The 15820-nt window shown below is 40.0% G+C and overlaps 1 protein-coding gene across 11 annotated transcripts in view; it reads right to left on the bottom strand.

Moving 5' to 3' along the window:
• Nucleotides 1-15820, bottom strand: part of TASP1 (taspase 1) — a 218486-nt gene that overhangs the window by 162701 nt on the left and 39965 nt on the right. For 9 of the 11 annotated variants that reach the window (XR_014777659.1, XM_084774559.1, XM_084774564.1 and 6 more), the window contains 2 exons: nucleotides 11181-11301; nucleotides 3389-3473 (listed from right to left, as the gene is read on the bottom strand). Coding sequence is in view for 10 of the 11 variants with exons in the window: in XM_084774559.1 (XP_084630685.1) it covers nucleotides 3389-3473; nucleotides 11181-11301 (206 nt within the window). In the remaining variant the exon portion in view is untranslated. The remainder of the gene's footprint in view (nucleotides 1-3388; nucleotides 3474-11180; nucleotides 11302-15820) is intronic. The other 2 variants (XM_084774566.1, XM_084774567.1) reach the window with 1 other exon arrangement.

Genomic DNA, 15820 nt, shown 5'->3' with positions numbered 1-15820 from the left:
GGTCTAGCAAAGGGAGGAAAGAAAAAGAAATACTTAAGTCAAAAGCACCTCTGACAGCAGGTCATAATCACAGACACCTGCCATCCCTCCCAGGGGCAGAAGTAGGAGTCCTAGGCCAGCGGATGCTAAACAGTGAGTTCTAAGACAGCCTGGGCAGCATAGCGAGACCCCACATCAGAACAACAAATATATCTGAGCTACATAACCTACCTAGCATTACTATTTAGCAACACACTAGAGTGTCGATGTTTTCACTCATAATCATGTGGCTAAGCAGGAACCCAGAAATAAACACACACACACACACAGACAGACACACACACACACAAAGAAAGAAAGAAGGAAAGAAAGAAAGAAAAAAAGAACTTCTTCAACAAAGAGTGTTGGAAAACTCATGTTTTCATAAGTAGAACAAAATAAAATCCGTCTATCTCACATGACAACAGTCGATTTAAAATGAATCAAAGATCTTAAGTAGGACCTGAAACTTAGAAACTTCTAGAGCACATGAGGAAAAAGTTCCAAGGTGTAGGAACAGACACGGGCTTTCTGAAAAGGACTCCAACAGCACAGGAGGTAATTCCAACAAACCCGCTGGCCCTGCTTCTTCTTTCCTCCTTTCCTGTGAGCCCATCACAGCGCGCTACGTAATCATTCCAGAGTGTCTGCTGCACTCACACGTGGCAGCTAGAACGACAAGTCCCTCAGAAGCCTCTGAATGTGTGGTGCCCAGTGTGTGGCTCATACAGAGGACACAATGTGCACGCTGCCTGGAGAAGTATGTCACTGAGGACAAGCTTTCCCTACTTGTGGTTGTGAGCTCCCAGCTCCTGCTGCAGTGCCTTTCTTCTGTCACCGAGGACTCTACGCCTCTCAACAATAAGCCCAGTTCCTTCTACAAACTGCTTGGTCATGGTGTCTCTTGCAGAAAGAAAAAAGTAACTAACACAATGCACATTTTTATGTAGCCTTAAAAAATACAACTATAAGGCCAGGCATGGTGGCGCATGCCTTTAATCCCAGCACTTGGGAGGTAGAGACAGGCAGATCACTGTGAGTTCAAGACCAGCCTGGGTCTACAAAGCGAATCCAGGACAGCCAAAGGTACACAGAGAAACCCTGTCTCGAAAAACTAAAAACTAAATAATAAGAATAATAATTATTATTATTATTTTTATATATGGATATATATTTATATATAAATGGAAAATCCAAATAGCATAAAAGACTACATAAGTATGAGAAAACCTTCAATTCAGGACAATTGATACTAGGCAAAGGAACTCCATATGGAATATGGGGATACGGGACAGTGTGAAAGGTAAGGATCCACTAAAATACTTAAGTTAGCTGAGCATGATGGTTTAACACCAGTATTCCCAGCAATGAGCAGGCTGAGGCTCACAAGTTCAAGACCAGTCTAGGCTATATGACAAGACACTATCTTAAAGAAGCATGAAGAAAGAAAACCTCAGTCTAGATAGCATCAAATATTTTGGTAATTATTATTTCCTAACTTAGGTGGTATATTTTATAGGTTTGGGGGGGAGTGTTTGTTTTAGAAACTATAGCTGGGCATGGTGGTGTACATCTTATCTTAGCACTCAGGAGGCAGAGGCAGGCAAAGTTCTGTGAGTTCAAGGCCAGCCTGATCCATAAATCAAGGTCCAGGCCAGAGAGACCTACATAGTGAGATCCTGTCACAACATATCAAAAAAGAAAAGAAAATCTAAGTTAAGCTTCTTCTTTGAAAACTTCTCCAATGTAAAGATGTCCTACTATGGACTGAGGTTGATCAGCATAAAGGGAGGGTCCCCATGACAAGTATTACTGCACTTACAGAAGAAATGGCATTCTCAGCCAACACCTCCCATTGTTCTCTCCCTCTCTCCCCCCTTCCTCTCTCGCTCTCCTAGTCTTCTCTCTTCCTCTCCCCTCTTCTCCCTCTTTTCCTCTATCTTTCTCTCTTCCCTCCTCTCCCCACTTGTTCCTTTGTAACTTCCTCTCCCCCTTCCCTCTCCCATATACTTCCACTGTGAGGACAGCACAAGGCAGCAACTAACTGTCTGCAAGGCAAGGAGAAAGGCCACATCAAACCCAAGCAGGCTACAACTGTGAGCCTGAACTGCTGAACATCGACATTTGTGAGAGCTGGAACTTTGTGTAACATTTGCGAGAAGATACTGTGTTGTGGAGTAAATTATCACCAGTGCCTCCTCCTTCTCTGAACTTAGTAATAAGACTAGAACGCAATTTTTTTATCCCCTGAGTCATTTAGGCTGCTTACAGCTTTATACTCTGCAAAGAAAATGTTATACTGTACTCTTTATTTGAGTGTTTTGCCTGCATGTATACAGACCACTCGTGTACCTGGTATGCATAGAGTCAGACGAGGGCATCAGGTCCCTTGGAACTGGAGTTATATACAGGTGTAAAACACCATCTGGGTACTGGGAACTAAACCATGGTCCTATTAAGTGCTCCTAAGCTCTGAGCCTGCATCTTTCGAACCCACTTTTTGTTTTGCTTTAGTTTTTTTCTTTTGTTTTTTGAGACAGTTTCTCTGTGTAATCTTGGCTGTCCTGGACTCGCTTTGTAGACCAGGCTGGTCTCGAACTTACAGAGATGCTCCTGCCTCTGCCTCCTGAGTTCTGAGATTAAAGGCGTGCACCAGCACACCCGGCTGCTCAAACCCACTTTTTAACCTTTAAATTTGTTCTGCACTTTTCTGAATAATGTGACAGCCTTATTGCTCTTCCATGAGATGGCCCACAGCCCCAGTAGAAGCTAAGTCATTTATCTTTTTCCCACCACAATGACTGAGGTGACACCACTAGCAAAGACTGAATTCCCTTAAACTAACTTGTAAGTCTGTTAGTGACCTTTTAAATCTTTTTATCTCTTCTCAGGAAGATGTAATAATAGTTGACTCATGATTGTTGACAATATTCAATGTATTTTTTCTAAGAACATCCCAAAACTAATTACTTTAGCAGTTGCCTAGCAAGCACAAAGCCCTGGGTTCCAGCCTCAGCTCTGACCAAAAAGATAAAACCTAATTGCTTTAGACACTAGGTCTCCATATCTATGATAGGTTTTGAGTCTCACAACAAAATAATCCTAACTGATTACTCTGTGACTAAAATTCCTCTTGAGAATTAATGCCGCACAAATCCAGAAATTAACTCTGACCTCCTTTGATCCACGAGACTCTATTTCATCTGGAGCTTATCACTGGGACAGTGTTCCACCATTACAGAACAAAATATGCCTTAGTCTAAACCATGTTACTGCTGGCAGGGAACCAACAGGATCCGTCCTCTGTGACTAAAGCAGACTTCAAACGCTAACAACCCGAGACAGAAGTCAAAAGAAACAACGTGATTACCAGGGAGGAATTCTGCCTGCAGAGAGCTTGCCCTTCTGCCCTTCACATAAGAGTCTGTTTGCAACTGAGACGGGATTCTTGATTCCTACAAAATAAAATTGGCATAAAAAGAAATCAGAAATGTCTTCATATTTATCCACTTCATTTTGTGGCTGTTTCAATAATAACTTTAAAATACATGGAAATTCTTCTACACATATGCCAAGAGCACTAACCCAAACTGAACAAGAACACAACAAAAATGTAAAAGACACTATAAGGGAGTGGCTCTCCCTTTATTTTTAGGTTGGATAATAATTTTATTTATTCAATTATTTGCTTGCTTGCTTGCTTTACATCTTTTTTAAAGATTTATTTATTTATTATGAATTCTCTATCTGCATGTACACCTGCATGCCAGAAGAGGGCATAAGATCACATTATAGATGGTTGTGAGCCACCATGTGATTGCTGGAAGAGCCAGTGCGCTTAAGCACTAAGTCATCTCTCCAGCCTCTTCTATCCTGACCAGTTTCTCTCCCTCTTTTCCTCCCAGTTCTTCCCATACCCTCTGACTTCTCATCCCGTTCTTTTCAGAAAAGGGAGGCCTCCCATGGATATCAACCAGCCTTGGCATATCGGGTTACAGTAAGACTGCTTCTGTTGAGGCGAGAGAAGACAGGAGGGGAAGTTCTCAACCTGAGGGCGGCTGCCCATTTAGAAGTCGAAAGACCCTTCCACAGGGTTGTCTAAGACCGTCTGCATGGCAGATATTTACATTTTGATTCATAACAGTAGTAAAATTACAGTTGTGAGATAACAATGAAAATAACTTTATGATTGAGGGCCACCACACCATGAGGGACTAACTGTAATAAAGGGCCACAGCATTAGGAAGGTTGAGAACCATGGCTCTAGGGAAATTCTGACCTGAGGCTAAAAAGTAAGCATTACAATTTTTGAACACAGTGGTAATAAAAGATACTTTAACATATATTCAGGCAAGCTTCACAGTGTGAGCAGGGTCCTTTTCTGATGGGAAAGGAGCCCAAACATGAGACATTGAACACAAAGGGTGGAACACGTCACCACACCTGTGCTCCTATCCCTGGGAATACTGAGACAGAAGGACTGTCGCTGCTTCAGGATAGCCTAGGAGACATAGTAAGTTCCCGGCTCTTGGGTAAAACTTTGCCTCACAGAACTTAACAAGAGTCATGACAGAATTAGAACTAGAACAAAACAATTTTACAACTTCCTTTGTAACTCATGTCAATTACCTGCATTTAATCCTTCCTTACCTCTTAAATTTAGCCTTTCTTGTTTGCCTTTCTTCATGTTGTACTATACCCTCATGCACCATTTGTTTACACACACACACACACACACCTATTATTGGCTAGATTCTATGTATGAAAGAGTACATTTTTTCTGAGATAGTGTGACCTCACTTAATACTATACATTCTAAGTCCATCTACTTTTCTGCAATTTTTAACCACATTTTTCTTTAAAGCTGAGTAATATTTCTTTAAAAACAACTAGGTTAATTCCAATTCTTCGACATAGTGAATAAAGTGAACAAAGCAATAAAGATGTGAGTGCGAGTAACTCTGTGGTATGGAGTGTGGAATTCTCTGAGTATATGCCAGAAGAGAGCTAGGTCTTACGGTAGTTCTGCTTTTATTTTATTTTTTTAACGATTTTTTTTAATACAGTATTCTGCCTGCCTCTGTGCCTGCATGCCAGAAGAGGGTACCAGATCTAACTAAAGATGGTTGTGAGCCACCATGTGATTGTTGGGAATTGAACTCAGAACCTTTGGAAAAATAGACAGTGCTCTTAACCTCTGAGCCAACTCTCCAGCCCCTCTACTTTTAATTTTTGAGAGCGCTCCACACTGATTTCCACAATAGTTGTATTAACTTGGACCCCCACAATGATTAAGGGTTTCTTTCTCTCCACATCCTCTCCAGCATTTGCTGTCATACTTTGTGATGATAGCTATTTTAATTGTGGTGAGGTGATATTTCAAAGGAGTTTAAATTTACATTTCTCTGACTGCAAGGGTGTTTTGTTTTGTTTTAGCAGTATCTTTAGTCTATTTGCTTATTTGTTAACTGTCAATTTTATTTCCTTGGTATTTAAACTCTTCAATTCTTTGTATATTCTGGATTTAGCCCAGTGTGGAAGTGTAACTGGTAAAGAGTTTTTTTTAATGTTTTTAATCCCAGCACTTAGGAGACAGAGGCAGGCTGATCTCCAAGCTCAAAGCCAGCCTGGTCTACAGAATGAGTTCAAGAACAGCCAGAGCAGGGGCTAATGAGATGGCTCAGTGGTTAAGAGCACTGATTGCTCTTCCAGAGGTCCTGAGTTCAATTCCCAGCAACCACATCGTGGCTCACAACCATTGATAATGTGATCTGATGCCCTCTTCTGGCCTGCAGGTGTATATGTAGGCTGAGCACTGTATACATAATGATAAATAAATCTTTTTTAAAAAGAGAGAAGAAGAAGAACAGCCAGAGCTACAAACTCTGCTAACACAGAGAGACCCTGTCTCAAAAATGCAAAAAGAAGGAAAAAAAGGAGGAAGAGGAGGAGGAGGAGGAGGAGGAGGAGGACAGAAGAAGAAGAAGAAGAAGAAGAAGAAGAAGAAGAAGAAGAAGAAGAAGAAGAAGAAGAAGAAGAAGAAGAAGAAAGAACAACAGCAAAAGCAGAAACAGAAACATGTTGTTCCATCATCGGCTATTTGTGTGATGGTGCTGTTTCCTTCATTTGCTTTTGGAACACAGTCCAAGAATCGAGTACTGTGAGAAAACTCCATGAAAACAAGACAAGAGTTTTGTGACCTCAATTTCTATAAAATCCCAGAATTGTTCTTGGATGTGCTTTCATAACCCTCCCAGGTGCAGCAGATAGGAGTGAGTCTACTTTAGATTATTCATTACAACTGGTTATGGTTATTTGTTTAAACACCTCTATGGAAAAACATGTTTGTGCCACATGCATCTTGTCCTTGTGATTGTTAACTCTAGTCATGCAATTCTTAACCCTCAGAGTATAAACTGGTTGAGGCTCTGAATAATGCCGGCTATTGCATGAGACTTTAGTCCACCACATTTTAGGCTCCACTCCCCCAGGTTCCACTGCCTTTACAGTGGTAAACATTTTGCTGTGCAGAAATTAACCCCACCTATCAACTGAAAAAAAAATTTTAAGTTGTGCAGGAGAGGTGCAACAATCCATATGTAGGACTGGGAAACACCCAGAGAAAACCGATTCTTCTGCAGGAACCTAACCTGGCAGAGAAAATATTCTGGAGGCATTAATTTTCATATGCATAAAGATTTGCAATCCTCTTCCTAAGTTATATCAGCTGCAAGATATAATTTGGGAGGTAGCTCAGCTCATAAAGTGCTTACCACACTAGCATAAGAAACTGAGCATAATCCCTAGAGCCCACATTTTAAAATCCCAGCCACAGTAGTGGAAGGGAGGCCTACGCAGGCAAATCCTCAGGATTCCATGGCCAACCAGCCCAGCCTAGCACATTGAAAACCAGTAAAAGACTCTGTCTCAAAAAGGTAGGGGTGCCTAAGAAATGATACCCAAGCTTGTGCTCTGGCCTCCAAAACTGCACACAAACATGTAACACACACACATGAACATGCACACATGCACTCACATGCCCATGCCCAAAAAAGATAAATGAGGCAGAAAAAAACTCATACTCATTCCCAACAAAAAACATACACTAACTGATGACATGTTTACTCTATGCTATTTCATAACTTTACATTGTTTTAATTTTCACTTTTGTATCTGATTGTTTCCTTGTTTTAGCATTCATCTTGCTTCACAACTTTTGTTGCTGGGGTTTTTTTGGTTGGTTGGTTTTGGGTTTTGTTTCTGCACCTATTCTATGGTATTTTTTCTATTATTCCTCATACCTCTAACTAATAAAATATTTTCCCTCTTTTTCCTACTTCATTCCCTCTTGTTCTCTTTCCTCATTGCCTTCCTCTCCTTAATTCTCTATTATAGCTTCTCAGAGATTTATTACAATTGTTAAAACTACAAAAACAAGGAAACAACATTAAGCGCCATAAGAGAAAGTACCGGCTCACCTACAAAGACACACACATAAAGACACTGGGTCTCTTAAGAACGTTAAGTGCCAGGCATGCAAGGAATGATATGCATCAAGTACTGAAACCAAAAAAACTGCCACCCAAGAAAGCCATGCTTACACAGAGAGCTCTAAGCCACATAGAGCATCATAATGGGACTCTTCGGTAATTGATGATGATGATGATGATGATGATGATGATGATGATGATGATGATGATTTGGACAAATTCCCAACAAAATCATTTTAAAACCTAAACCCTTTCACATAGAGAAAACAATCACTGCTCCGGAGTATGAGGCCAGCCATGATGGGGTACACTAACAAGCCACTTCTCATGGACTTCACCTAATTTGCCAATAAAATGTTACAAGGAAAGGATGCTTTTTTAATAAAGAGCAATAAAGCATTTTAAACCCAGAAAAAAATAAGTAAGTGCTGACCCCTAATACACAGAATAGTCTGAACTTTATAAGAAAACTAAATGCTCAAGGTAAAAACAACAATAATAATAATAGTAGTAATATTAACAATAATAGTAATAATAAAGAAAATAGGGAGCTTGGGTTCCTATCTTTGGATAAGTATAACTTCTTAAAATACAATAACCCACTAGTTTGAAAAAACGGGGCTGGAGAAATAACTCAGCAGATAAGACAACTGGCTGCTCTCTCTAAGGACCTGGGTTCCATTCTAGCACCCACATAACTCAGGACCACCTTTAATTCCAATTGCAGGGTATCTAATGCCCTCTTCTGGCCCTTGTAGGTATTGCATACAATTAGGCCACAGAAACACATGCAGGTAGTCAAAATGCTCACACACATAAAATAAAGGTTTTTTTTAAAAAAAAAAAAAGCTGATACCTTAAATGCATTATAATAGAAAGCCTGCTCAGAGATAACATTAAAAGAGTGAAAAAATGAAATAACAGCGTGGGAGAAAATTTTCATCATATATGCATGTATCTGACAGGATTTTTTTATTTAATTAATTTATTCAGATTACATCTCAATTGTTTTCACCTCACTTTTATCCACCTGTTCCTCCCTCTCTCCCGCTTTCACCCTATTTCCCCCCCCAGGTCTGTGACCAAGGGGGACCTCCTCCCCCACTATATGGTCATAGGCTATCAAGTCTCATCTTGGTAGCCTGCTTATCCTTTCTCTGAGTGTCACCAGGCCTCCCCATGATAGGGAAATGGTCAAACATGGGCACCAGACTTCATGTCAGAGCCAGTCCCCGCTCTCCACACAACTGTGGAGAATGTCCTGTCTATTGGCTGGATCTGAGTAGGGGTTCAATGTTTACTGCATGTATTCTCCTTAGTTGGTGCAGTAGTTTGAGCAGACGCCCCGGGTTCAGATCCACCCGTCTGACAGGATTTTTATCTAGATATACAGATATATATACACAGCAATAAAAAGAAATATTGAATAAAAATGTTTAACAGTTGTAAATGAAAACATTACAAGGACTTCTAAAGGCTGTATAGGTAAAAGAAAAGACACTTTAATATCATTAATCATAAGAAACCTCAGAACAAAACAACTACAGAAATATCAAAATGGCTGATTTTCAATAATAATAATATAAAAAAAAATCAGCGAAAGTGTAGAGTTATTGTAATGTTTATACGCGGCTAATAGGGATATAAGTACAGCAAGTACTCTGAAACTAGCAGCAGCCACCAGCAAAGCGTTAATATATCTAAACAGTTTATGCCAACTCCTAAGATATACTCAAGAAAAGCTATTGCATATTTTTCCAAGACATGTATCAAAAAAAAAGTCTCATTACAACTTTATTGACAATACTCTAAAACTACAAACTGTGTGTATGTCTTAAGGAATAGTGGGTGAAATAAGGTACAGAATAGCTTAGCAATGAAATGACAAGCAATAGAAAAAATAAATTACTGTGGCATAAACTGTGGATTAATCTCACTGCTTTGTGTTAGAAAAAAATAAAAGGATAGTGAGTTGTCTTATTTTGCTCACAGCAACTTCAGGAACAGACAAATTAGTTCAAAATCAGAATCTGAGTGTGGGGGAGGAAAAGTAAGTGTGGACTAGCAAGAAGCAAAAAGAGCCTTTCTGGAGTTATGACAATGCTCTGCGTGTGGGTCAGGGGGCGCAGGTGCTCATGGAGGACAAGGGCATCGCTCCCCTTAGCTGGATTCATGGTGGGTTGTAAACTACTAAAGAGTGCGAAGGATAGGCTTGGGTCTTCTACAACAGCAGTGTATGCTTGTAACCGCCCAGCCATCTCGCCAGCTCTATGATCTAAATCCTAACAAGATAACATTCAGTGCTCAGATCTAAGTGTATAGGTCTGGATACAGTAGAAACTTCATAAGTCTCTGAATAAAAATTTGACACAATGTAGCTTTAAATGAATCATAAACTATTAAATAAACTTCTTATGGTTGATGTAAAAAACTACAGCCACAGACTGATTTAAAAGGGAAAAGGTTCCAGCAATGAGCAGGGTATTTATTGCAAACCTAAAACAGTCAAAAGGCTAATACAAGATGTAGCATGATATCATGGTCAGCCCAGGTTGCAAAGCAAGCTCAAGGAATCTGAGCTACATAATAAGGCTCTGCTTTAAACAAAGGAGGAGAGGAAGGAAAGGAGATAGGGGAGAAAGAGAGGGAGGAAGGGGAAAAAGGAGGAATTCTGTTTTATTAAAATATATAGATTTGGGCCTGTGATATGACTCAGCAGGGAAACATGCTTGTCCTGCACAACTGGGGACCTTAACTCAGCCCAAGAACATGCATTAGATGAATGGGGACACACGGAATCTCCACATTCCTGTGCTGAGATGTGAGGTAGAAATGGAAAATCAGCTGGACACTCCTGTCCCAGGTAGCCTCCAGGGTACAGTGTGGCAGAAACCATGAGAGACCCTTCCTGCCCCAAGGGGAAAGAGAAAACCAACACCTAAAAATTGTCCTCTAACCTCCACATGCACACAATGGGGCACATGTTCTTGTGCACATACATACCATGCACACAGAAAAGCATTCAGTTTTTAAAAACATATTCACAGAATATATCTCTACTATATAAATAACCCAGATTTTTACTGGTTAATAACCAGGGGAAAACAGAAATAGAAAGGAAAGACCTATGGAATAAAAAGTGAATTTTATTTCTATCACCTGAAATGTATTAATGTTAATATATTTCAAGTTGCAAAGTTAATAGTCTACTCTGAATTAAGTGTTAAATGTCTATAATCTCTTTAAGGACTAGAGAAGAATAATATACTTGTAACCAAACTTGGACACAGACTGTTCTACTTAATTCCTTATGTTTGCTTTTTGTTATTGCTGTTTTTCAGTGTTGGAATCCAGAGCCAGGACCTTGTAGAAACTAGGCAAATGATCCCTCAAATAAGCTATACCGCTCGCATTGGCTGCTTTCTCTGAGATTCCATGTTCTTCATTTGGCTACAGAGGAATAACAACCGTTTCAATATTCTCATAGTAAGAACATGGGAATAAGGCAGGCAGAGGTGGGGCACGCTTTCACTTCCACTACTTGGGAGTCAGAGGTAAGTGGGTCTCTGAGTTTGATGTCAGCCTGGTTTACACCAAGGTCTTCAGAAGGAATGAAATGCTAACAGACTCGGGTTTTCAAATAATAGAGGTACTGTCATAATGCTCACATACCACTCAGTGCTCCAACTGCTCCAAAATTTAAGGATTTTCCATCCATTATGCTGGCATCACACTCAATTTCTCCTAAGAGATTTAGATTAGATCCCATTCCTGCATTTGTAAAAGGAGAATCCTAAAAAACAAAATGAATTTGAATACTATTAGTCTTAAAGGAGAATTTAAGTCAGTCCTTCATAAGCCCTTCTAAAAACAAGAAGGTAAGAGAACATTTCCTAAGACTCATGCGATATCAGTACTCCTCTGATAACAAATGGCAAAAATATTATGAGAAAATTAGAGACCAATATACTTTGTCAATACTAAAACCAAAACCATTGCATAAGAGCCATCCCAAAATAGCAAGCAGTATAATCAAATATGAAAAGCTCTCGCACACCAAACACCTAAAGGCAATCTTAAAAAAGAAGGAGGAGGAGGAGGAGGAGGAGGAGGAGGAGGAGGAGGAAGAGGAGGAGGAGGAGAGAACTGCACATTACCATAAAAGGAAGAAGAGAGTTAGGGATTTGAGACCAAGACCAAAACCAAGATTAAAAGGTAGAAAATAAAACGCTGAATAGTTAACTGGAAGGGAAAGAAGTAGAGAATAGAGACTGCTAGCATTCAACAAGAAATGGTCCATTGTGGGATACTGCAATTAGTCCCAGGGGAGCATGAACACCTGGGGCTGAGGCGTGGTCTGCTTTGGCTAGACTCTCCCTTTACCACTGGGTTCTCTAGCAACTTCTGCGTACTGTGCCAGCCCTGCTCCTTGGCCGTAGGTTCCCACCTGCCCGTACTGTCAAGTCAAATCCATTCTCTTTTCTACACTGCAAAACTCCTAGCACGGTCCCTATGCCTATCACAGCAATTCCCCCTTAAATAAAGACTGCCTTATGCTTATAAGTTTTGTAGACAATCTTCTAGTAAATACTAATCATCAGGAAAGTGTAAATTAAAAACCACAAGATCCCACCACATAGCCACTAAAACAGCCTGACAATACTAAGGACTAGCAAGAATGTGGAGCAACGTCAACCCACATACTGCTACTAAGAATGCAAGTAAAAATCCTTTAACAAGTTTGTCAATGTTTGGCATACACTTACCACAGACTCAACAATTCTAAACTTAATTACACACCCAAGAGAAATGAACACCTTAAGGCTTGCATTCAAATTGCTGTGACTTGATTTGGTTTGGTTTTTGTTTTTGAAAAAGGATCTAATTATGTAGGCTGCTCTCAACCAGGTATCTCCCTTAGTGTCCCAAGTGCTGGGATTACAAGCGTGCATCATCATACAGCCTGACATGAAATTTTTGTAGAATTCGCTTTCTATTCAGGAAGAAGCCATTTTGTGTCAGACCCAGACACTGCCGTGTTCAGACTTAGAGCCTAAAACCTAAAATCCTAATTTCCAAGGCTTCCAAGGTCCTACCATGGTGGTTCTCAACCTATGCATTGTGACTCCTTTGACAAACCTCTATCTCTAAATATATTTACATTATGATCCATAAAGCAGCAAGATTACAGTCATGAAGTAGCAACGAAAATAGTTTTATTGTTGGGCGTCACCACAACATGAACTGTATTAAAGAGTCTCAGCATTAGGAAGGCTGAGAACCGCTGTCCTACGTCTGACCCATCCTTCCCTCAACTTGCTCCCTTCTATTCTCTGCAGAGGAGCCGCCCTGTAACTATGTTAGGACACCAAGAACGCCCCACCCCAGATTTGAATCTGTTGTTCATTCATCTCTTTGAAATGCTCAGCTTAGTCGGGAGTTCTAGTTAAGGGAGCAGAGTCAACTGAGATGGTGTGTAAACACATACATACGTATGAATAACTGGTGGCTCATGGTGACAAGAACTGAAAAGACCAAAGTAGACCAAGAAAGGTCTGGAGAGTATTTTTCCTCTGGCCAAAAGTTCTAGTTCCTCTGTGGCCCGTTCCTCTTCCACTCATGCTGCTGCTGTGTTGTTATTATATCAGAGGCCCCCTGACTAACTCCGCGAGGACACCATCTTCACAGCACTCCCCACTCATTCTCTTTCCATCTGCTTGATGATCCTTCTCACTACTTTACTTTTTTTTTTTTTTTTTTTAAAGCACTGGCAAACCTAGGAGTTCACTATGTAAAGTAGGCTGTCTGGAACTCAGATATTGGCCTGCCTCTACCTCCCGGTGCTGGTTTTAAAGACATTGGAGAGGAGGGAGCCTCAATTGAAAATATGCCTTTAAAAGACAAGGCTGGAGGCAAACCTGTAGACATTGCCTTAATTCGTGATTAATGGGGGATAGCCCAGACCACTGTGGGTGATATCCTCCCAGGGAGCTGGTTCTGGATTCTGTAAGAAAGCAGGCAGAGCAAGCCATAATGAGCAAACTAGTACGCAGCACCTCTTCATGGACTCTGTATCAATAAACGGCTACAGGTTCCTGTTCTGTTTCTGTTCTGACTTCCTTTGAAGTCACCATAAGCCAAATAAACCCTGTCCTCCCTAAGCTATGTTGGGCTTAGTGTTTCATCACAGCAGCAGTAACCCAAACTAAGACAACCCTAAGGCAGTGTGCATCACCACACCCACCCAGCTTATTTCTTTTTCCTTTTTTTTTTTTCCTTCCCTAGACAGGGTTTCTCTGTGTAATAGCCCTGGCTGTCCTAGAACTCTCTTTGTAAACCAGCCTGGCCTCAAACTTACAGAGATCCACATGCCTGCCTCCTGAGTGCTGGGATTAAAGGCATGCACCACCACACCTAGCTCCAGCTTACTTCTTAATCTCTGTTGTTAATTTTTCCCACAGAGCACAGGCCCTTTGTCTTTTTAGGTATTGTATCCCAGAGTCTAAAGCAATGTTTCATTCATACATGATAAATATTTGTAGAATGACTAAATAGTAGTTAATTATAACTAGGTAAACTAGGTTAATTATGGTGAGCTATTACCCATTAAGCCAGCTAAATACTAATTTTTTTAAGGTTGTTTGAGACAGGGTTTCTCTGTGTAGCCTTGGCTGTCCTGGACTCACTTTGCAAACCAGGCTGGCCTCGAACTCAGAGATCTGCCTGCCTCTGTCTCCCAGAATGCTAGGATTACAGGCGTGCATCATCTAATTCTTGCATGACATTCTTATAAAGAAATTCCAGAAAGGCTTCACATAGCAAGATCCCTTTAAAGGAATGGATGGAAGAAGCTTTGAGTGAGGAGTTACTCTACTACCATGACAGGAAAGATTTTTCCTATAGTAAAATCTACAACATCCAGCCAAGAGCTGCAACGCTTTGCTTTTTCACTAGAAACCACAACCTGTGTTAACTGTTTAGTGTTCTTTGATGAAAGCATAAAATAAGGACAGTTTGCACGGCCACAGGATATACTGCACCTTGGGGAATTTATTATGTAACATCTCTTAACTTCTCTTACAGATATAAACAATTCAGTTTTCAAGTATACAAAAACCAAAATAGTACAATATAAAGTCATCTTACATAAAATGATTTATATCTGTCCAATCTCCAATATTCCTCTCATAGGAACTTAGACACATATTGATAGATCACTATTATGTTGTGTTTATAATCTGTCTCACAAATTTGTTGTACAAATTCAACAAGCACATCTTAAGATGAATGAAACATGGGAGAATATATAATTTTTATCAATACATAATTAAGTAGTCTATTAAAATTATTTTAATTACTGTCTCTATTGACAAGCAAGCAGCTTTACTCATCTTAAAGTATTTAGCGGGAGACAGCCTTAAAACTAATTTTCATGAATCTTTCCTAATAGTAATAATGTGTGTAAATATAATACACTTAGTGGTATAGAACTTGCTTAACGATTGTGAGATCCTGGATTTGATCTCCAGGATAGAAAAAAGAAGGAAGGGGCTGGAGAGATGGCTCAGAAGTTAAGAGTGCTGACTGTTCTTCCAGAGATCATGAGTTCTATTACCAGCAACCACATGGTGGCTCACAGCCATCTAGAATGTGATTTAGTGCCCTCCTCTGGCCTGTAGGTGTACATGCAGGCAGAGCACTGTATAGATATTAAATTAATTTTTAAAAAAAATTTTAAAGAGAAAAAAGGAAGGAAGGAAGGACAGGTGCATATTCCACTACAAACTTTTTTCCTAATTAAAATGAGAAAAATGCAGCTCCAGACCAGCTTGAGCTACATAGTGAGAGCCTATGGGGGGGCGGGGATACCCAAAGAAATAATGTAGCATGCCTATCTTAGCTAACACTATTCCAAAAATTATTAACTCTCTAGTATTTCTTTATTGGTTCATAATATCTGCAGGATGAGGGGTGGCCAATGAAACTGAATTACATGCACGCACGCACGCACGCATGCGCGAGCGCACACACACACACACACACACACAAAACCACATTTTGGGGATGTAGTCAACAATCAACTAAGCTCAAATTTTCAAGTTTTCCCATTTACATTCTTTTGTGGTTGTATAAGTTAGGAGCCATTCATTCAACAAATATTTATTGGGCACAAGTTGATATTTTCACACCCATACTCAAGTAACATATAAAAACCAAAAAATATACTTGACTACATGTATGGAAACGGCACTTGAAGAATTCCTACGATGCCTATTCTCGATTATTCTGGTTTTTGTTTTTGTTTTTTAAGA

The sequence above is a fragment of the Acomys minous genome (genome assembly GCF_964271855.1).
Source record: "Acomys minous genome assembly, chromosome: 3".
Taxonomy (NCBI): Eukaryota; Metazoa; Chordata; class Mammalia; order Rodentia; family Muridae; genus Acomys; species Acomys minous.
The sequence above is the reverse complement of the archived record's forward strand: the minus strand, read 5'-3'. Positions and strand labels throughout refer to the sequence as shown.